Raw genomic sequence first — 23,597 nt, 5'->3', positions numbered from 1 at the left:
CAAAACCAGAGGCCAGGAAGAGAGAGTTCCAAGAAAGTGGGACTTGCCTGATAGGTCACGCATTGCTCAGAGAGTCAAGGGAACTGAGGAGTAAAACGTTTCATGGAATTGGTCAATGCGGCAGTCACTGATAACTAACGGTTTCAGTGGCGTGGTAAAGGAATTCTGATTCAGAGTCGGTTGAAAGATGAATGGAAGTCAAGCAGTGGAAACATTCTGGGTTGACAACTCCTTGGAGAAGCTTAGAGTGAAGGAGAAAGGAGAAATAAAGTAGACATATGGGGGCACTGTGTGAATAAGGAAGTACTGAGAATTTAGTAGAGGGGGTGGGCAGGGAATACAGCTCTTGTTACACCAGTGACTCATAGTATCTTTAACGTGAACTGAAATCATTATGTCATCTTCACAATGATGTTGTCATAATTTCCATCCTCTACTTCAATAAAACTGGCTTAAAAAAATATTTTCTCTATTCTCTTCAGTAGTAAACTCATGCTCTACCTACAGCTTCAACTTTCAACTTCGGCAGCTGACTATCCACGCTAATCTTTCTCTGTGCTCCAATACTGTATTTTGAGATGAACATCTCATCTTGAGATGCATCAGTGTCTCAAAACTACACATCCTTATAAAAAGTATCAGTTTTCTCAGTCAGATCCTCTTTACTTCCTGATTTACTCTAATGAGACATCCAGATACCCATGCTCAAAACCATATCATTCTTTCCTGTCACCAGGAAACTATCACATGTTCTTTGGCTTGGAGCTATTCTCCTGGTGGTCCTACTCTCTCCACCACTTCCATCTGTCAAAAGCCTACCCTTCCTTTAAAGCTTATAATATCTAATCCAGGAAACTCTTCCTGATCCTTCTAATTTGATATGATCTCCTAACATTTAAGCCTTCTTGTATACTTCTCTTAAATTAGATTTATCTGAGGCACTGTCTTATTTGCCTGAGTCGTCTTTAAACTTGTTGAGAGGGGCCTTATCTTACTTGCTTTTTACATCCCTTCTATCACTGGATGAAGTGGCCACTCACCAAAATCTTGCTTAGTTGACTCAAAAGCAAATTGTTAATGAATTCTTTAGATGAAAATAAGTTTTCTGGGTATATGCATGCAGAATAAATAATACACTGGAAACTTAAGAAAGCACTTAACTGGAGTACAGAAATGAGCTCATATGAAAATCAGGGCACAGCCAAAAATTACTTTTGTTTCTTGGAACAAGTATTTATTTAACTTTTTATTATGGAATATTTCAAATACACATAAAAGTAGAAAGAATAGCATAATAAACCCCATGAACCCATCATCCAGCTTCAACAACTAACATTTTTCCCAATTTAATTTCAACTATCCATCCCCCCCCATCTTTTGCTGGAGTATTTTAAAGCAAATTTCAGACATCATATCATTTCACTTATGTATATCTCAGTAAATCTCTCTACCAGATGAGGTTTTGTTTTGTAATTTAATCACGTCAAACCTAATAAAATTAATTGTAATCATTTAATATGATTTAACATCTAGTCTTTGTTCAAATATTCTCAATTCATTGCAATCATTTTATTCAAAGAACACTGATTTAATAGTTATAGCATATTTTAAAGCGATTTAATGCAAGAAACGAACTGTTGATTCTTTTAGCATATGCACTGCAAGAGGTTAAGTAGAAAGGAGACCTTCAATTTCTGAATTACTTAGTTTCCATGATTCATTTCCTTCCCTTTTCTGCTACTGCAGTTTTGGATCTTTCTTATTTGTAGGTTTATCAAAGATTGGGACAGGAAAGAAGGCATGGCAAAGGCTGCTATTTGTCGCACAATCTCTCTTGTCTCCTTCTTCCACAAGAATAGACATACTGGCACTTACAGATGACGTTTCTTAGACTTACTTGCGGTTAGATGTCCATGCAACCCTGCAACTTTTGGGAGTAAAAGTGATGTGTGCAATTTTTGGGTCATGCCCTTAACTGGAAAGAAATGTGCCCTTTCCTCTCATCCCTTCTTTCCTAATGGCTTAAATGCAGACGTGGTGTGGTAGGCCATCTGCCACTATGCAGATGAGGAACAACCTCAGAAGATCCACAAGCAACCAGATGAAAGAGCCTCGGGCCCTAGATGACCTCATAAGGAAGAACTGGCCTGCCAACCTCCAGACCATCGGTTTTAAACGACTGTTATTTTGGTATCTGTTAAAACAGCTGTTCTGATATCTTAAGATAGAATGTAAAACTCAACAATGCCAGTTTTACACTTTTTCTAACAACTAATAAGAGCATCCATTTCCAACACCACAGATAATCAAATGTTGTCTGCATATGTTTCCAATTATTACTAGCTGTCAGATTCTGTCCTGGAGCATGGTGATCAACAGACATTAACTGAGCATACGCCACGGAAAACAGCAAAGTAGAAAGGCTGGCTGGGTTTGGTTCTAGGCAAACTTTTGTTTGCATTTTCCCTCGCCACCTCCCAGCCATGAAGAAGTTATTTAAAGTATATGACACTTTAAAAATCTGTAAAATGGAATGATAGCTGTTCATAGAAGATCAATTATAGAGAGTAAATAGAGGACTGAACATAGTACTTGGTACACAGAAGTATCCAGAAAAGATTAATTTCCTTTCCTTTGGTTCTCTGTGCACGTAGGTCACAGGGTCTGATAATTTTCAAAATATCCACTATTGCTGTAGCCATTCAGGTCTCCAGGACTCTTCCAAAACAGCAACATTATCACAGGACATTGATAGGAAAGTCCTGGGGTATACAACACCAACTTCTTTTTTAAAGGCTCTGAAAGAAGTTATGGGAGATACTCGTGGATGAAAAATATGGACTATCTCTCAAAGATCATATGGCCCACTTAGAAGAAATGTTGACAAGCAATGCATCAGTTAGGGCAACAGCAGCTGACGTAATACACAACACTCACATCTCAGAGGGTTTGTCTCCTTTCTGTAACAATAGATGTTCCTGACCTACAGTGAGGCTCTGTTCTACCCAATTATTCAAGGATCTAGGCTGGCAGACTTACCAACCAACCTGGAAATAAGGGACTAGAGGATCTGTGGGAGGTGTTTATGGGCCAGATCTGCAAATTATTACATAATGTCCACTCACATTCCATTGTCTTATGATTTTCATGGCCAGAACCAACTGCAGGGGATGCTGAAAAATGTATTCTGGTTGAGTACCCAAGAAAAAGAGAAATGAATATAAGGATCACTATGCCCTAAGCAGTTGGCCTGACAGATAAGTTAATGAACTATGTTATTTAGCTTCTTCTTGAGTAGTGGGAGAATACACTTAGAAAAACTTGCTCAAAACCTCTACTAACAGTGTCTCCCAAAAGCCCTTCTATGATACAAGAAACAAATTTAATAAAGATCATTTTAAAAAGAATTGATCAGAAAAAGTTTCCTGAGCACTTCAAAGTGACTTTAGTTAGTAAAAATAATTGCTTTAAAAAGTTTTAATGTAAGAAAACATAAATTATTTTAGTTAGAAAAAGAGTAAAGCCTTGGATTACTGTCCTACAGGAAAAAAAAAAAAAGCACTTTTGTGTCGAGAAACATTTGAACTTTCAAGGGATTCTCAAGAGTCATTAGCTTCAAGTTGTCTTTTCCTAAACAATGATGTCCCAGCTGCTGGATCATCAGCATGCAAGTGACCCGGAAACCACACACACATTCATCACAGCCATTGTCAGGATCTCTGAGATACACAGAGAAACTTGCAAAGAAGCTGCAGACTATTATGTTTCACTATAATGATATTTCCAGAAATAAGAGGAATTACACATTAATAAAGCAATGAAACTATGCAGGTAACCATGACAACTGCTGCAAATTCAATAACATTTTATGCTCCTGAAGAGTTTTTTTTTTCTTTTTTTTATTGCCAGTAAGATCAGAGAAATTATGAGAAGGAACTGAGAAGCATTTATGTCTCATCTGTATGCTCAGACCTCCAAAGACGTCAGGGGTGTGCTTAGCACATTATAATACCAACTCACAGCAATCCTTGAAAATGCCCTTCTTGGTTCCTAGATGCATATTTGTCTTGAGAAACAGTCAATGCCTGGAGCCCAAAGTCCAATGCCTTTAAATGACATCTGGTCAGAGAACCATTTCTCCAAGTTGAGTCCAATTTCAGCTCTTTAGATAAAGTACATTTCCCTTTTTGAATTCCCTTAAAATCAAATGGCTTATCTCTAATGGTATGCCCATGGAGATTTCTGAAGGCTCTTAAATATCTACATCAGATTTCAGAAAATTTTAAAGAAAGACATATAATCTAAGTCATACAGCCACTTTTCCAATTTATCAAATCATGGGTTTGGGTGTGTGTGTGTGTGTGTGTGTGTGTGTTGGTTTTGTTGCTTCTGATGTGCTGACAAATGAGAAGGCACAAACGGGAGATTATTTTAAAGATTCTCTCTCCTCCCCTCCAGAAATGTGTGAAATAAGTAACTACTTTTTCCCATTTTTCTGCAAGTTCTCCTATGATTTCTCTTTTTATTTATAGATTACCATTCAGATCAATATAGAAAAGAATTATTCTGGATGACAGTACATTAAGCAGTAGAAAGAGCACCAAAGGCCATTATCATGAAGCTGGGAAAAAGTTCCGAGCCTGCTAAATAAGGCCACAGGCCAGAAACAGCACCTCTTTCACTGGGAGAAAATAGAAGGTCAGAAGGAGCCAAGGCCAGAGGGGAAAATCATCTGTCCCTCAGACTCCGCTTCTCAATCTGCCCTTGCTTCGGGATCAAGTAAAAGATGAAGCCATCCATCATCTTTCCCCTAAAAACATGCCACATGACAAGATGTTTAATTGCTTTTTGTTTTCCAGGCAAGGCTCCTCTTTTCTTCTGGCGGCTTTTCTTGTGGTCACTTTGGCACTCAGGAGCACCTGTGCCAGCCACTGTCCTTGTCTGGTCAGACCTCCATACGCCCAGGACGTTGCCAGCCCTGCCTCCTTCTGGAAGTGCTCTCCTCAGCTACCCCGCACTCCTCCTCCCTAAGATATTCTCCCTCCCTGGCGAGGGCTCCCTCCCAGCTTCCCTGCATTGTGTCCTCCCCCGTGCTCCCTCAGGGTGGCCAGTCGCCAAGGTTCCACTCTCAGCCTTCTTCTATCCCTTCCTAAATCCAGCCTGTGCTTGTCAACATTTCCCCGCAGCCCTGGAGAACGAAGCCTTCTAAAATGTTAATCTGACCCCATCTTCCCCTTGTTTAAAACTCTTCAACAACTCCCCAAAGCTATCAGGATAACACTGAGTCAGGTTTCCTTTCTTTTCCATTTCTCCAGTGTGTAAACGAATCATTGTACGCACACAACTTAGCCTTGCTTCTTGTTTCCTAGAGGGTAAAACCTAAACTAGTTTTTGGTATGGAGGAATCTCCAGGATCTGAACCCCTGCTCATTTCTCTAACCACACCTCCAGCTATACTCCACCTTTACCTCCTCTTCCAGCTATATGTAAATATTCCGAGTTCCCTAGACTCAGCATGAAACGGAAATTGCTCCCTAAATCACCATAGCCACCCTAAACTCCCACCTTCAGCCTTTAGAGTGGTCCCAGAGCTCTTCACTTCTCCACCCTTCCAAGGAACTTTAATTTCCCCTCTTTTATTGGCTGTTCTTTCTCAAGAAGAACACAGTCAGTATCCAGAACAATCCCACAAACAAGGGGTTAAGTAAATATGTGTTGGGCCAATCTCCATGAATGGGTTAATCTCTTACTATGACTCCTCTTCATTCTTTGGGTGAGGCCCACTTTCTAGGGACTCCCCCATAGTACTGCTCACAACGGGGCTTCTCCCTCTTTCCAGTGGGACTAGACAGAGAGAACCTTGTTTCTTTATGGTTCTGGTCTAGAGAGCTGCAGATGTGCCCAGAGAGCCTTGGGGTGCTGCTGCGGGACAGCATCAGGGACAGTGATGACAGGCAGCATGCTGGTGGCCACCTGCCGTGATGTGGAGAGATCAAGCACACGTTCAGGTTCTCCAGGGGTCCTGGGGTTACAGCATCTTGGGGGACTCCCAATAACACAAGCCAGGCCAGAAGAACCACAGAGAAGACCTTTAGGTTTTTATCCACACATAAACTACTCAACTTGAAATTATCCAAATAAATAGATGGATTCGAGAAATTTATAAGTCAACCCAAGTTATGATCACCTGACAAGAGAATGTCTCATATTTAAAAACAGCAGTTTGCACAGGACTTTTCCGTGCTCATCAACATAATAGGGCAATTTGGTTTGGCTCTGTGTCCCCACCCAAATCTCATCTAGAATTGTAATCCACATAATCCCCACATGTCGAGGGAGGGACCCCATGGGTAGTGATGGGATCATGGGGGCAGTTTGCCCCAGGCTATTCTCGTGATAGTGAGTGAGTTCTCATGAGATCTAATGGTTTTGTGAGTGTTTGACAGTTCTTCCTTCACATGCTTGCTCTTTCTCACCTGCCGCCACGTAAGACATGCCTGCTTCCCTTTCTGCCATGATTGTAAGTTTCCTGAGACCTACCCAGCCATACAGAACTGTAAGTCAATTAAACCACTTTCCTTTATAAATTATCCAGTCTCCAGTAGTATTTTTATAGCAGTGTGAGAGTGAACTAATAAACAGGGGATAAGCAGGAAGAATCATGCCCTCATAAATCATTTGTGATTTTCTCCAGCCTCTCCTACATTTTACTGATTATACTTAAAGCAATTTATCTCTCATCTATACCAAAATATATATCCTTTTTCGTCCCCTATTTTTTTTCCTATTTCTTGCTGAATCATCAGGAGAAAATTTATTTCCTCACTTTCCTCCTAAACCCCTGAAATTCTCTAACCTTCAGTATGCCCTTCCATGAAATGGGATAATAATCAGGTTGTGAGGATTAAATAAATACTATCTAAAAGGGCTTAGCACAGCGAGAGGGAGGAATGTGATGCATGTGAGCTGTGATCATTGTCCTTCACATTCCATTTATGAGTGGTAAACAGAAGAAAATATAAGAGACAAATCTCTATTAAGGAATAGGAAAGCAGAAGTACATTTTATGATGACGTTCACATATAAAGCCAGAGCTGTCAACTTCTTGGTCCTCCTTAAAATAAGCAGAATTGTCCTTCAGAATTGCTATCATCATTTAACAACCAATAGTTATTGTTCACTTCTAAGTGCAAGGCCCTGTTCTAGGTCATGTGGAGGATATAAAAAGAGAGCTTTGTGGAATTTACACCACAGAAGTCTATTTCTTTTCTATATATTCTCACTACTTCTCAAAAGGTCAAGGTGGCTTGCAATAAAAGGCTCAGGGTGGTGAAAATCAAGACAAAATGAAGAATCAGACAAAATACATGGTAGGAATGAAAGACAGAAAACTGTATTGGAAGCCACAGATAGGCTGGCTATTGCTTAAGGGCACTAACCGTGTCAGAGGAGAAGTGGAAAGAGCTCTTATTAACAGAAAAGAATGCATCAGTATCAGATGAGGCAACATGGCTTCTATTACTAAATTTTAGAAAGAGATTATTGCATGGATACCCTCATATTGAGTAAAATAACAGAAAATCTCTTCAGAGTGGTTTTGCAGAGCAGGCAGTTTAGATGGGCAGAAAGTGCCTGGAGCTGGACACACTTGATTTGAACTCAGGCTCCTGGTTGGACCATCATGGACAGATTCCTCAACTCCTTTGAGTCTCAGCTCCTCACCTGTGGAATGGTGGTGATGTTCCTTCCCCCTCAGGGCTACTTAGGGAACAAACGTGACAGCATATGGAAGTGGCTGGCCCCTAGCAGTTACTTAAAGATTTATGTACTCCACTCTCCAGATCCACCCTCTATGTGTCATCATTATTCCTTGTAAATTTGTATGGACTTGAATGTTCATACAGTAACTTTTTATAAAAATGGATGGATCATAGGTCATCTACTTGTGCAGTTATTTGGATATTTGTCTCCTGCACTAGATTATAAACTCACAAGGACAGGAGTTCTTTCTGTTTTGCCTGCTAGCATAAATAGAGAGGAACACCTAGCCATAGTATGTGCTGCATTGATACCAGTTACAGGAAAAAAATAAGACTTTTTTTTTTTTTTTTTTTTTTTTTTCTTGAGACGGAGTTTCACTCTGTCGCCCAGGCTGGAGGGCAAGTAGTACGATCTCGGCTCATTGCAACCTCCACTTCCCGGGTTCAAGTGATTCCCCTGCATCAGCCTCCCAAGAAGCTGGGACTACAGGCATGTGCCACCACGCCTGGCTAATTTTTGTATTCTTAGTAGAGATGGGGGTTTCACCATGTTGGCCAAGCTGGTCTCGAACTCCTGACCTTAAGTGATCCACCTGTCTTGGCCTCCCAAAGTGCTGGGATTGCAGGCATGAGCCACCACGCCTGTCCTAGGAAGAAAAGAAGGCATTTTTGTTGAGGACTTATCCCTTCAGTCTAAGGATGTGGCTTTTTGGTGACCAGACTGAAGCACGTGCATGGCTGCAGAGGCCCTCCGGAGAGAATGGCTGCTGCTGCTGCTTTGACGGATGCTCTCAAATATCAACCTTAGATGTCCTGAACATCCTCAGACTCCTCAAATTAAATCTGTTTTCCCTCCAGCACCAGCACTGAAGTTAAAAGTTTAAAGCAATAAAACAATTGATTTTATCACTTTCATGTTTTTTACATCTACAAGTTTTCAACTGTATAATCTACTGTTTATCATTGTAAATGCATGATAATTCAGCTTCAAAACAGAATGAGGAGAGTTTGGGAACTAGCCTCAAAAATGAACTACCACTTATATAACAAAACTTTCGTGGGAAAACGTGTTTCCAGTTCCAAATAACTGGCTCATGAACGAACTTTTGAAACCCAAATTCATTTGCACCTCAGGGTTGTCTAAAACACGCAAATGAGATACCAGGAAAGTTTTACCTTTATAAATGCCATTAAGATTTTTTAAATGTAATCTAAAGTAAAATGTTTTTGTGTCCTTCCTTCCTCTCCCTTTCTCTTTCTTTTCCTTCTTCCTCCTTTCCTCCTAGACTCCCACCCTTCCTTTCTTTCCCATACCTTCCCATGTTCCCCAAACACAGTTTTTGAAAATCCTCTATATTTCAAGCTGCTTTGGCAGAAGAAGCTCCAAAAAAGTGTTAAGACTATGACTCACCTCATTGTAATTCTGCTTATAGGATTTATGGAAAAGTAATGAGATCCAAGAAAATAAAATAAAACTTTAAAATCCCACTGACAAGTAAGTTTTTTTCTGTAGGAAATTGAGTTATATAAAAGATTTATATTTTGTTTCATATAACCCAGAAAAAACTCATGTCCCCTGTTAACTGCAGTCTTTAATTAGTTATGGATCATTTAACTCCATATTTTAAAGGATTAATGCTAACTGAAACTTGTAGTATGCTTTTAATCTTATATTAAATATTAATATTAATTAAATTTTCTGAGAATCTTGAGACGGTGCCAGTATTTTATTGCAACAGAAACTGAGGCAGAGATACCACCCTATAACCAACCCATTAGAGTTAAGTGTGCGTGATTACGCAGATTAACTCAGGTTTGTCTCTTTGCCATAAGCTCCATTCAGCTCAGATCTAGATATCACCAGGACAGCTTCCCTCACTTTGTGTTCCTCCAATAACCACATTTTTTGAACCCCAGGGATGCTTGTGAGACCAACAAATCCAAAGATCTTCAAACGTGGCTCAGAACTATGTAAGGGAGCATTAAAAAAAAATAGTATCTCGGTCTTATCCCAGACTGAATCCATCAGAACCTCTGAGTATAAGACCTGAGCCATCCAGGGTTGACCAACATTAATGCAACTTCAATGTCATGGAAAGAAGAAAGCATCATCAAGACCTCTAGAAATGGGACTGACTTTTAAAGGAAAAGAGTTTTCAATGGGGATCATATCTCTTTCAAACATGTGTGCTAGTATAAATAAAAATGATGATAATGTAGAAAATGTTTGAGAGTTTGCAATGATAAGACGGGAAAGCAAAGAAGACAACATCCCATCATGTTAGAATACAGGTTGAGAAAGTCCTTATCTGAGGCTTTGGAGAAAAGGCCCCTGCTCAACTGGAGGAGCTGTGCCAGGACACTGAATTAAGTTTTTTGTAAGAAAATGCTTTATAGTTTATTCACATACACAAAAATAATCTCATATGATTCTTAAAAAGAACAGGACAATGAAACTCTGAATACAACTTAAAAGTGAAGATATTGTCTGATCAGACTAAATAATGATAAGCCGCCTACTTCTCTCATCGCTAAAATGTTTACACCAAAAGATAAATGGGAAATATCGCTAGGAGAAGAAAGCCAGTGCTGAGCACTGAGGTCAGTGGGAGAGCAAGGGCATGAGGAGCCTCAAGCATCAAAAGCTCAATGGGCCTGGGCCTTGTCTTTTTATTCTGTCTCTCGACTCCTACGGTCTGTGATCCATGATATTAAATATCAGAAGTCATGGTGTTCCTTACGGTTGATGTTCTTTGTTGTACTTTCCTTTCTTTTTCTCATCTTGCTATGGGCTGAATGTTTCTGTCCCCTCAAAATTCGTATGTTGAAACCCTAACCCCTAAGGTTATGGCATTAGGAGATGGCCCTTTGGGAAGTGATTAGGTCACTGGGGTGGAGTCCTCCATGAATGGGATTGGTGGGCTTTTAAAAGAGGTTCCAGAGAGATTCCTTGTTCCTTCCACCATGTGAGGACACAGCAAGAAGCTGGAAGTCTGTAATCTGGAAGAGGATCCTCACCAGAACCCAACCATACTGGCACCCAGCTCTTGGACTTCCCAGCCCCTAGAACTATGATAAATAAATTTATGTTGTTTACAAGCCACCCAATTTGTGCTATTTTGTTATAGTAGCCTGAATGGACTAAGGTATATCTCTTCTTTATTTACGAAGTTGAGAAGTGTTTCAGGAAATACACTTAAAATGACTCATATTAATATAAGAGGGCTCTAAATTAGGGATGGGGTTTTGAGGGAAATTGTGTTCTTCAGTTAAAAACATTTAGGTACAGAAAAAAAGGATGATACTGCAATTTAAAGCAAATCACCTTTAAGACACATCAAAAAAGATAGTAAGGTAAAACAATGAAATATTTCTGAGTTTCCTGTCAGAACTTTCCATGCAAACTTACCAAATACAGGCAATTAGGGAAAAATTCATAAGCAAATAATTTAGTATATGACACTTAGCAAAGCCTAATGAAACATCATCAAGCTTGATTTCAATATACAATAAATGACTGTATTAAAAAACTATTTTCCAAATACATTACTGTTCTTAAAATAAGTTACTATATAAAATGTGAGCAGGGGCTGGGTGTGGTAGCTCATGCATGTAGTCCCAGGACTTTGGGAAGCCTGAGGCAGGAGGATCGCTTGAGGCCAGGAGTTCGAGACCAGCCTGGGAAACATAGTGAGGCCATTGTCTCTACCTTGGGAAACATAGTGAGCCCACTGTCTCTACAAAAAATTTTTAAAAAAGTAGCCAGGTGTGGTAGTCCACATCTGTGGTCCCAGCTACTTGGGGGGCTGAGGCAGGAGGACTGCTGGAGCCCTGGAGTTTAAGGGTGCAGTGAGCCATGATAGTGCCACTGTGTACTCCAGCCTGGATGACACAGTGAGACTCTTAAAAAGTCTCCAAAAAATAAAAAAATTAAAAATGTGAACAGTTGTGCAAACAATTACAATCTATAACTTTGACTTTTATCTCAGTTGCATGGCTTACTTTTGTAACTCTACAAAATGAGTCTGGAAGGCTTGAGCTTTTAAGAAAAAAATGCATTAATTTTAATGAATACACTTTAAATTTACAGAAATACCAAATTACTTATTGAAAAATCCCAGGCAGTGTAAAAAGGAATGTTCTGGGAAGTTGCTATTGCCAGTATGTTTCCCTGGTCTTACAGATGTATGTTTCTCAGGATTACTTTGTGGAGATTATTAGAATTTTTAAAATGAGAGTGGCCATAAGTCTTCTACAGTCTCCTTAGAGAGCTCTAGAGGGGTTGGATAGTCCTATTTATTTATTTATTATTTTTTAAAAGAAGTGTAGAATCATATTTTATATAAAAATCTGAGAGCTGGCGTAAGAGAATAGATGACTTGTACCCTGAAATCTTCTGCTGTCCCACCTCGACTGCCCCAAACTTGGACTGTCTCAGCCTTGCCAGGGTTATAGAAGGCAGGTCACAGGAAGGGAAGGAGAAGGAGACTTTCCAGTGCCACTCTAACCCTGACTTCCAAATAAGGTTAAAGCATAGCTTCATGTTATCCAGAGCCTGAAATGTCAGCCAACTTCACCAGCATGAGAAGTGCAATCAGGCGACATTATGCAGCAACATAAATACATCACTCAGTAAAATGGAAAACTGTATAGCAACAACTGGTGTCAACATCAATTAACATGTTTAAACAGCGGCAACAGTTTACTCTATGAGTGTGCCTACTGAGGAAAGAAACGCCCCCCTCCTAGACTCTAAATTATATCGATGGGCAGCTTACAAGTAAAGAGAGATACCTCTTCCTCCCATCTTTTCTCTATCCATTAACTTCATCCTCATTTGCGGCTTATCTTTCATTTTAAACTCCCATCTCTCTATTTATCATTGTACCCTTTGAGCATCAACCTCTCCTTCAGCAAATGTTTTTTAAAAATCACCTTAAAGAAACAACAGTGGTAGGCCAATGTTCTCCATTACCTAATTTTTCCAACCTGTTACAAAATGCAACTAATAAAATCAACAGCGATTATCATTCCTTATGGAGGTTAAAAATTCATGTTCATCCAACACCAAATTAAGGGGCAATTTTTGACAATGCTGCGGATACCCTTCTGTACATCACTTGTGAAATGGCACTTCTTGAAGGCCCGTATTTCATCAACTTGGCAAAACTTCGTGTCAAGGTCATTTCCAAATGCCCTTCTTGTGCAGAGCAGCATGCATGGCACCAGGTCAATCCTTTAGTCATTGCTGGAGCAAGCTTTCTGTGGAGAGGCAGCCTGCTTCAAAGTCAGATGGGCGTTTGAAAAGCATGCCAAAAAAACTTTAAGCTTTGAAATGCTGCAGAAAGAAAGGTCGCAACATCTTTTAATTGCCTTCTCTCCCCGCTAAAGGTTTCTTTTCATATTTTTATGCAAATATTACAGACCTTCCCAGTGTGAAAAACAGGTTAAAAAATGTGGTAAGTGATTTTGTGCATATGTCTTCAATTGAGCAGAGTGTCGAGTGCCAAACTTCAACCAAGCTGATCATACTGTAGTTCTGTGTAAAAGCCCAAAGTGGTGGAATCTAGTTGCTATAGCTGCAAATTAAACAAATAAATGAGACACCATGGAATGCAGCAAAATATCTGTGGTCTGATTAGTTCATATTTGCCATATGTGTGAATATTAGCAGTCAAATTCTGAGTTTAAGCAAAGATCTTTCAAATAGGTATGACGAAGGAGGAATTCTTAACAATAAATAAGGAAGATTTCAATTCTTTGTCCAAGGATAAGTAACTTACATTTTTTATCAGCTTTTAAGGAATTTCATTAATTTTTTGTTAGGAGTACAACTTCAGTGTTATTAAAAATACAGGATTTCGGCTGGGCGCGGTGGCTCACGCTTGTAATCCCAGCACTTTGGGAGGCCGAGGCGGGCGGATCACGAGGTCGGGAGATCAAGACCACGGTGAAACCCCGTCTCTACTAAAAATACAAAAAATTAGCCGGGCGTGGTGGCGGGCGCCTGTAGTCCCAGCTACTCGGAGAGGCTGAGGCAGGAGAATGGCGTGAACCCGGGAGGCGGAGCTTGCGGTGAGCCGAGATAGCGCCACTGCACTTCAGCCTGGGCGACAGAGCGAGACTCCGTCTTAAAAAAAAAAAAAAAAAAAAAAAATACGGGATTTCTACCAGGGCAGGTTTCCTTGAAAATTTAGATTGAGATTGACACTAACTTGCTAGTTATTATATGGTAATAAGTTAAAATTGTTAGCTCTAGGGAGGCTTTAATTTTGTTTAAATTAACTTTGTTTAATTTTGTTTTATTTATTGGACCTACTGTGTGGCAGGCATGGTGCTCTGTACTTGCAAGGGCAACCTCGTGAATCCCACAACAAGCTCTATGTTTCCTATGAGTAGAGCTCAGTAGAGAAATTTAAGAAGATCATTTGAACAGAGAACTCCATTCTGACTAACCTCTTAAATCATTTATACCAAACTGTCTTCACAGAATAATAAAACCGAAGAAAACTCGAAAGGTTATCCAGTTCAGGCCCCTTTCAAATGTCTGCATTCATTAGAAGTGCAGCCTAAGGAAATGAAGTGGGTCTTTTTGGGTTAAACTGGTGTGGGAAAAAGAACAGAGCAAAAAAGACATATTAGTACGTGCGTAGTGATGGCAGAGGGTAGGTATCAGAAGGAAGGTTTACTAACAACGGTCTGTTTATCCCAGCACATGGAGATAGCAGCAATAGCAGCAGCAGCACCTGGATATACAGGATGATTAGCTATATTACAAGAGCCAATGAATTAATGTACTTGATAAGGATGAAATGGGTTGCGTAAAGGGGAGACGTGTCCACCAATCCAGGCTAATTATTACACCCAGGTTTACACAAATCTGAATTAGATCATTACCTGTAAGCTCAGTTCCTGGATACAGATATAGAGATGGTAAAAACAATAGGAGAAAATCATCCTTGCTTGGATGAAAAGGAAAATAATAAAAAATGCCAGGAATGTTTATCAGTGACTTAATGAAATATGTTTGGTGAAATATAATGATAATTTAAATTTCACAGCATCTCTAGATGTTTACAAGGCTCCATGGAGAAAGGCCCCATGGCACACAGGTAGAGACAGCAGCTCTTGAGTGGTCCACTCCCAGCTTGGCTGCTCATGGGCTGTGAGCACTTGGGCAAGTAATTAGGCTGGACACTTGGAGGCCATCAGATATAGCTGTGCTGTTTGTTTGAAAGAAGAATGTGGATCCTGAAAATTATAAATCAATCAGCTTGACAAGGGTGCTATAAGGCTCTACAATGAATTACTGAAAGACTAGGATGGCTCACTGAAGGATGTAGAAAATTAAATGACCATAGTACCAGTTTAGGTTCACTTAGAGAAAATAATTTTATTTCCTTTCCAGAAAGTGTTACTAGACTTGGAGAGTAAGGAAATGTGATAGAAGTTCATTCACTCAACCATTCATACATGCATTCTTTCAAAGAACATTTCTGAGACCTATTATGTGCCACTGAGCCAGATAATGGAATATGCAGAGGATGCTAAGACCATGTGCCTGCCCCCAGAGGACACCCACTTCCAAAAAATGTAGCAACAAACTACAAATACAGCACAACGGATGCTACAGGAGAGGAACCTGCTGGGTAAAGAGGCTCATAAATAAGGGATAGGCAGGGGAGAAGCAATGCATGCATGAGCAAGTGATGTCATGGGAGAGGTGATGCACGCATGAGCACACTCGGAGGGTAAGCAGAGTTCTGAAAGGGAGACAAGGGCTCTGTATCCACTCAGCTCGGGAGCACAGTGTGCGGGGGCTGTGTCAGTGTGGCTGGAGTGCTGTGTTAGCCAGAATTGGGTTAAAGGGGGCAGGGAGGATGCTGAGGACCTCCTGGACAAGCTGCACCTTAAGAAGAGGTATAAATGGGCTCAGGGAAGTCAGCCAGCACCTCAGTATCCCTCAAGGACCAGGCAGTTTGGGGACAAATTCAGTAGATCAGATGCAGGATCAAAGGGTCATGAAAAATATATGAGATTGAATTTTTTTTCTTTTTTTTTTGAGATGGAGTCTCGCACTGTCGCCAGGCTGCAGTGCAGTAGCACAATCTCGGCTCACTGCAACCTCCACCTCCCGGATTCAAGCGAGTATCCTGCCTCAGCCTCCCAAGTAGCCGGGACTACAGGCGTGCACCACCACACCCAGTTAATTTTTGTATTTTTAGTAGAGACGGGGTTTCACCATGTCGGCTAGGATGATCTCGATCTCTTGACCTCGTGATCCGCCCACCTCAGCCTCCCAAAGTGCTGGGACTACAGGTGTGAGCCATCACACTCAGCTGAGATTGAATATTTTCTATTGGGGGTTGCCACACTCTTATCCTGGCTTCTCTTTAGCTGACCATCTTTCCACAAGACCCGGATAAAGAAGCATAAAAATAAGTTGAGAATGGGAGGCCATCAACACATTCTTGCCATCTCCATGATCTGGAGAAGGTAAACTTGGAAGTAACATGGAAAAGGGACTGGTGAAGAAAGAGGGCAGAGGCCAGGAGATGAGAGATGAGGCTGCTGCCTCAGTTCAGCTGAGAGATGACCAAATCTTAAACTAAAGCAGACATGGTGGACATGAGGAAGCTGGGGCCAATCTGGGAGCTATTTTGGAGGTGCAGCTGATAGGATCTGTCACCTAACTGTGGGGGATGTGATAGGAAGAGGAGCTTTGAGATGCATCTTGCCATTTTTGAAATGGCAACACAAGACAAATAACACGATTTAAAGGAGGGGTTAGCTTAAGCAGTCAGTTTGGTTTATCTCAAGGTCCTTGTATCAGAGGCAGAATGTGATGCCCATGGGGCAGTTGGATCAGGAAGCACAGACCTGGGAAGGACGCATATAGAGCAGAACCTGAAATCATGGGAGAGATGGAAAGAGAACATAAGGGGAACACAGAGGACTGGTTTTAAATCTTGCTGAACGGATGAAGGGACTGGAGAAATTTGGGCTGCAGAAAAGAAGACTCAGTTCCTTCTGAGAGTCTTTCCTATAGCTGAAAGCCACCCGTGACTGCAGTTGGCTATTGAAGCTCCATCACTGGAGATGCTTAATCAGAGGCTGAAAGGTAATTAGCCAGGATACTGTCCAGGTGATTTAAGGTTCACATGGTAGATGAACCAGATGATCTTTAGAATCACAAGTTTAGGATTCTAGGATTCTGTGGTTCTATGATAGAAAATGCAGCCTCTTTCCACTTTACTTTCTTTGGCAGCAACAATGATGTGTGCTGAGGTTGGAGCTTCAATTAAGAGGGAACTGGAAAGGATGCAGGTATGGACTTCTGCCAAGAAACCGGGTCTGTGGCTAATGAATGATCTGTCTGCGGCAGTGAAGAAGGAAGCCAGTTCCTAGAACAGTACCTTCCTGCCTTCCACCATCCCCCTCCCCTAAATATAAAGACCTAAGGGCAAATGAATGGAAAACATATGAATTAAGTTTACTTTGAAATATCTATGGATTTAAGGATTAGGGGAGAAAGCACTTGTGTAAACCACACTCTGGGTTTTGCTGACCTCAAACTATCTGAATATAACTTATAGACTTTTTGATGAACTAATACTATTGCTGGGCCTACTCATCTTTTAAACAAAGCATCAACAAGGGCAGAGTACAAGCCAAATAATAGCATTAGCCTTGAATTCTACCCTAGCATGGCAAATTAGTTCTCCAAAGGGATTTGTGATGGCATGAAATTGCCTTAAAAAGCCATTGTCTGACCAGGCGTGGTGGCTCATGCCTGTAACCCCAGCACTTTGGGAGGCCAAGTCGGGTGGATCATGAGGTCAGGAGATCGAGACCATCCTGGCCAACATGGTGAAACCTCCTCTCTATTAAAAATACAAAAATTAGCTGTGTGTGGTGGTGCATGCCTGTAATCCCAGCTACTAAGGAGGCTGAGGCAGGGGAATCACTTGAATCAGGGAGTCGGAGGTTGCAGTGAACCAAGATTGCGCCATTGCACTCCAGCCTGGCAACAGAGAGACTCTGTCTCAAAAAAAAAAAAAAAAAAAGAAAAGAAAAGAAAAAAAAGCCATTGTCCAATTATTTCCTTAGAGAGAGAATAACTAATACCCAGATAAAACAATTAATATGTAGAAGAGCTTTTCAACAAATTTGAGCCAGGCTGACCTGTAGCTCTGAGTGTTCTGGAATGTTCTTTGGACATCAGTCCAGGCCTTCTCAGGCAATAATGGCAATATAATATGCACAAAAAGACCCTTTCTGGGAACAGCAGGTCATGTGCGCAGGATTTTGCTGCAATGCAGCTGAAATTGAAGAGTGAGGTTAAATACAAGTTAGAAAATAAGTAAATGCTTTGAGGTTGTATTCTCTGTCAACTATTATGAAGGGGAAGAGAGAATGAATGAGAGAAAAAGAGAACAAGAGAAAACATGGACATATATTGATAAGGATGATTCACTCATGTAACAAATATTCATTGTCCATTTTGTACAGGCATTGTTCTAGGTATTTGGGATAAATCAGCAACTGAAATAAAGACCCCTACCCTATGGAAATTCCATTCTAGCAAGGGAAGATAGACAATAAACCATAAATATAACATATAAGCAAAACCACATTATATATCAAGAATGATTAGTGCCACGGGAAGGGGGAGCAGGGTTAGGGGATTTCAGTGAGTGGGGAGTATGGGGTTAGCTGCAGTTCCTAATTGGCTGCTCGGGGTAGGCATTACTGAAAAGGTGAGGAGGAGGTAGAGGAGTGAGCTAAGCAAATCTCTGGGGACACAGTCCAAGAAGAGAAGGGTACCTGGGGTGTTCAAGGAACCACAAGGAGGCTAGCTTGATCCATTAACATCTATTGATTCATCAAATGGTTATTGAGTACCTATAATATACCAAGCACTATACCAGGCACTAAAGAGAAAAAAGGCCAGGTGCAGTGGCTTATGCCTGTAATCTCAGCACTTTGGGAGGCTGAGGCAGGAGGATCGCTTGAGTCCAGAAATTTGAGATCGGCCTGGGCAACATAGTGAGAACCTGGCTCTACAAAAAATTTAAAAAATTAAAAATTAGCCACGCATGGTGGGGTGTGCCTGTAGTTCGAGCTACTCAGGGGGCTGGTGTAGGAGGATCCCTTGAGACTAACAGTTTGAGGTTAAAGTGAGCTACGACTGTACCAATGCACTTCAGCCTGGGCTGTGTAACAAAGTGAGACTCGGTCTTTAAAAAGAAAAAAAAAAGAAAAAAAGAGAGAGAGAGAGAGAGAGAGAAAATTAATCCCTAAACCTTAAGTAGCCATGGAGAAGGTAGGGTATAAAGAAGTGTATGATTTGACTCTGCCATTCTGCTTTCTTTATTCTAGAACATTTTTAACCCTCTTTCTCCTCTGGTCTCCCCCTTTCCCAACTCCTTATCCTGTCTTTCTCTTTTCTACAGCCGTCTTACATCTTCTTATTCATGATACTATCCTTCTTTCTTTTCTCTTTTCCTCTATCTTTCTTCCTTCTCCATCCTGGCCTCTCCCTGTCTCCCCTTTCTCCCTCCAGTTTTCCTTGTCTTTCTATCTCACAAAGTAGTTCACAATTTATTCAGACATCAGCTTAAAAATAATACATTTTTTCCAGTTTATAATATTCTGGTTAAAATAACAAATAAAAAATATCATTGGCAATAGCTAAAAGTAAATGCCTTGAAATTTATTACTGATCTGAATAAACAGAATAATCAAATCTTCACATTAAAATTCAAATCTGCAAAATCTAACATGGGAGGACTGGACTTGTTAGAACTAATGATCAACAGATGAAAATTCACAATGGAAGAAGCTATCATCATCCATAAAATTTGGTAAGAAAAAAACTTACGTACAGGAATAGCATGAAGCAGTTCTGAAAGCATCTGACTCGTTGATGTAACTCTCCTTGTTCCTGGTTTTTGGGGGTCTTATTTGTTTTCTTTGGGAGGTCCATTTGAGAGTCCTAGAGAGAGGTTCCTAAGAAATTTCTGATCTCTGTTCCAGTTTCTTACTTTCATTTTTGAAAATTTCTAGATATCTTAGTTACTTTAGAATATGTGTGGAAAATTGGAAAAGGCCAGTTTTTTTCATATGAAATATTTAAGATATTCTTTCAACCAATAGCTTATTTTTATGAAATATCTAATATCAGTGTGGCACAGACTCCATGAGTAATGAAATGCACAATCTGTGTATCCCAGAGCTGGAAACTTACCATAAGTCATGCTATCTACCAAAAGAATAACATCAAATCTGAGTTCCTGCAAAACCAATGATCATCCAAGTGGCATTTAATGCCTTCTCTTCTGGGAAAGACAGACGCACAAAATCTGTAGTAATTACCAAATGTCAAAATAATATTGAAGAGAATAAATCGTTGCCTAAATTAAGGTTCTCTTGAGGATCAGTTACATATAACAAGAACAACTGACAAATCAAGCCTGAAGAGGGGTGGGGTTTATCATTTTTTTCTCCTCACAAATTACACGGGAAATGAACAACTCCTGCTGTGATTATAAGAATATCAAGATCTTGTCTGCTTAAAGATCTTTGGTAATAATAATAATACCCTAACCTTCTTCGGTGCTTTGCATTCTGAAAGCACTTTATAAACATGAATTAGTTCTTCAGTAAGCCGAGGCACTATCTGATTGTTGGTATTTCCTGTTATAGCATCACTGAAGCTCAGCAATCTTTCTAGAGTTTAAATATTTATTTATTTATTGCTTTCAGTATATATTTACTTCACTGACAATGCTTTAAAATTATAATCAGCAGAAGAGAAAGGTTCACGGTTCTATTTTTGCAATGAGGAAACAGGCCAGAATAACAATAGTGCTTCTCCTTGTCAAACTGAAAACGGCCCTTTGGGGACTATACTGTTGGCTTGTGGAGCTGTTTTCCTACTTGCCCTCTTCCATCTCAAATATGCCATTTCCAGCCTTTAAAACTGCATCTGTTTTGTGTTTTTCTCATCCTGCAGCCTCACAATATCTATCAGGGTGATTTGCAGATCATAGGTTTACAATACATGTTTGTTAGATTGAATTATATCAAAGTCCAGGTCCACATGTTGCAGGCCATGCAGAACTCTGTCTCCTACAACTGTCCATGGCCACCTGCATTACAGTTTGGAAATTCTGATTAATTTGCTAACACCACCTGTGCTTTTCTTTCATCTGATCATCAATGGACTGAGGACAGAAAGATGGTGGAAAGATAGAAATGTAAATGTGACATTCTTCCAAGTTTCAAAAGCACATGCATAAACATTCTTTTAATCACCAACATTTATTGAATGACTAATATTTGTCATGTGCTGCAAGTTGCTGAGAATAAAAATTAAATAGGCTACAAGGAGAGAATGATTTTTGATTTTAGATATTGAGCCGGCTCCATTTAAATGTGCTATATTGTATATACTTATATTTTTAATTACAATAAATTAAAACAATAATTCTCTCTTTTGATATTTCCATGGAGCCTGGAGATAACTTAGTATTTATACAAGATTGCGTTACTTTTCTAATTCATCGACTTACTCATTTCTTCTCCTCTTCAAATAAATTCTAGGATTGGTTGCTGAGGAAAAAAAAAAAGTAGACAATAGAAAGGAAGGGATATGACATTCTCCTTTCATGATAATCATGTCTAACTTCTAAAACTTTAGTGTAAATCAAAAACGAAAGCCCTGTGGATTTCAGATCCTGTAAGCTTTCTTATGCCTGTTTTCTGACTAATTTTGTGCTGGGCAGTTGAATCCTGCAAATTCAAGACCGAGTTGATGACGTGATCTGAAATGGTGTCATGATATACTTAACTATATCTCAGTTCTGTGGTCCTGAGCTCTAGATTCCTAGAAACTATGTAGAGACTCTTCAGATAATGAATGTGATTCTGCACATAAGAAGAGTGTGCATTCTTTCTTGGAATTCTTTTAATTATAAAGATCTCAACAGGCAATGACTGTATACTGTAAATGTTTAAAACTTCATATTTTCCCAATCCCTCAACATCCCCCACCAACAGGTTATGAGCACTCCAACCAGGTGACCAGGTGCACCAGTGTGATAATGTTGGTACTTGTCACAAGTTCCCATTAGCCCTCTCCTGACAGTGACCTAGTGACATTCAAACACACCAATGCAATCCCCTCACACCTTTTGTTTGTGTATTCTACTCTAGCCCCAAATAAAGCCACTTATCTATGGGTTTTCTCTCTCTCTCCTCTCCCCATCTACCTGGTTGAGCCCACTCCCCAGAGCTCCTACATGGGCCCTATGTGGTGGGGATTGCCATGCTTCTTGTCTCTAAGTCTTGTGAGTATATGTAACAGATCCTTTAATTTCTTATGTCTCTCCTAGTGTGATTTCTGTGGCCATAATGGAGTGATCCTTACAAACTCCAACAAAGAGACCTACTCCCCCATTTATAGCACAGGCAGCCAGGCCTACAGTATCATAACCATTTGAAGAAATAGCAAAAAGTTACAGAAGACATCATCAAGATGGCTGACTGGAGGTACCCAGCATTCACCAACTCCAGTCACATGTTGAACAGAGAGTCTAGGGGAGAACACTGGAATTCAGCAAAGAAGTGACAAAGCCCCTCTGGGGCATGAAGACTTGGGACAGCAGCATAGACAGGGAAGCAAAGCACCTGGCTAGGATCGGCTCAGAGCCCAGAGAGACCTCAAGCACAGGAAAAAGGTAAGGTGAAGATCCCCAGCAGTCCACATTTCCACGCTGGATGCCTGTAGTCCTAACAAGAGGAGAGCCCCCAGCCCTGACAGACCCTGAGCCCAGTATAGGGAGCTACCTGGAAACCATGTGATTGCATTGTTCCATAGAGGAAATCAAGCTGGGTCCCAAGCCTGCAGGACACAGGCTGCCACAGCACATTATCATGTTGAGAGCAGAGCCACCACCAGTGTGCATCCTGCCCTGGGGCCCAAAAACCCCTGAATCTCCACATCCTTGGGGTCCCTGGGACATCTACCACATCCACCCAGAGGGATGCAGAGTCATGATAGCAGCTGTGCAGCCAAGACCCCAGCATCTGAGCACACACAGTATTCCACACCCTAGAAAACAGGCAGTCTAATACAGTGGGAAGGCTGCCCATGGAAAAGTGGGAGGCAACGCAGGCACTCCTGAGAATCCAAGAGCTGCCTGCCTGAAGCCTGCTGCTGCTGCCACCAGCAACCCCAACATTTGCAGTAGCAGAGCAGGCGCCCCTCCCACAGGATTGTGGATCCGCCTAACCAGGCCCACCACTGATGGCAACCTGCTCCCTCCAGAGCAAAACTGCTGCACACCCACACATGCCCTCCAGGGGCCAAAGAACCAGCCTGGTCAAGATATGCCACCACTGGCGACCCCATCCCCTCCAGCAGCAAATCGGTTTTGTGCTCAAGCGCATCCCTCAGGGACCCAAGGACCAGCCTTCCAGGGCTGCTGCCATCACCAGTGACCCTGACCCCTCCAGTGATGACGCCACCCAGACCCACTGTTGTCAGAGAACCTGCCCACTCCAGTGGTAGAGCTGCCATACACCCATGCTCCCTACTGCCGGAGCCCCCAAACTGATCTGCCTGGTGTCCCTGCTCCCAGCAAGGCCGTGCAATAGCCTCTACAAGCAACCACAGCACAGGCCACTGAGGTACTCACAGACACCAATGATGCTGATTAGAGCTGAAGAAATCAGAGACTACATTACTGCCCCCATACTGAACCAAAGCCAAAGCACCCTACCCAACTGCATATTTATGATACATATACATATACATATACATATACAGAA

At 41.0% G+C, this 23,597-nt stretch overlaps 1 protein-coding gene across 25 annotated transcripts in view; it reads right to left on the bottom strand.

Moving 5' to 3' along the window:
• The window catches only part of AIG1 (androgen induced 1), a 321,750-nt gene that overhangs the window by 183,259 nt on the left and 114,894 nt on the right, over positions 1-23,597 (bottom strand). For 2 of the 25 annotated variants that reach the window (XM_055266005.2, XM_055265985.2), the window contains one exon: positions 10,133-13,098. The exons of the other annotated variants lie outside the window; for them this stretch is intronic. In XM_055266005.2, the coding sequence (XP_055121980.1) occupies positions 13,084-13,098 (15 nt within the window). In that variant the 3' untranslated portion in view covers positions 10,133-13,083. Of the gene's footprint in view, positions 1-10,132; positions 13,099-23,597 lie in introns of those variants that run through there. 25 annotated transcript variants of the gene reach the window in all.

Source organism: Symphalangus syndactylus, chromosome 2 (genome assembly GCF_028878055.3).
Source record: "Symphalangus syndactylus isolate Jambi chromosome 2, NHGRI_mSymSyn1-v2.1_pri, whole genome shotgun sequence".
In the NCBI taxonomy this organism is placed as follows: domain Eukaryota; kingdom Metazoa; phylum Chordata; class Mammalia; order Primates; family Hylobatidae; genus Symphalangus; species Symphalangus syndactylus.
The sequence above is the reverse complement of the archived record's forward strand: the minus strand, read 5'-3'. Positions and strand labels throughout refer to the sequence as shown.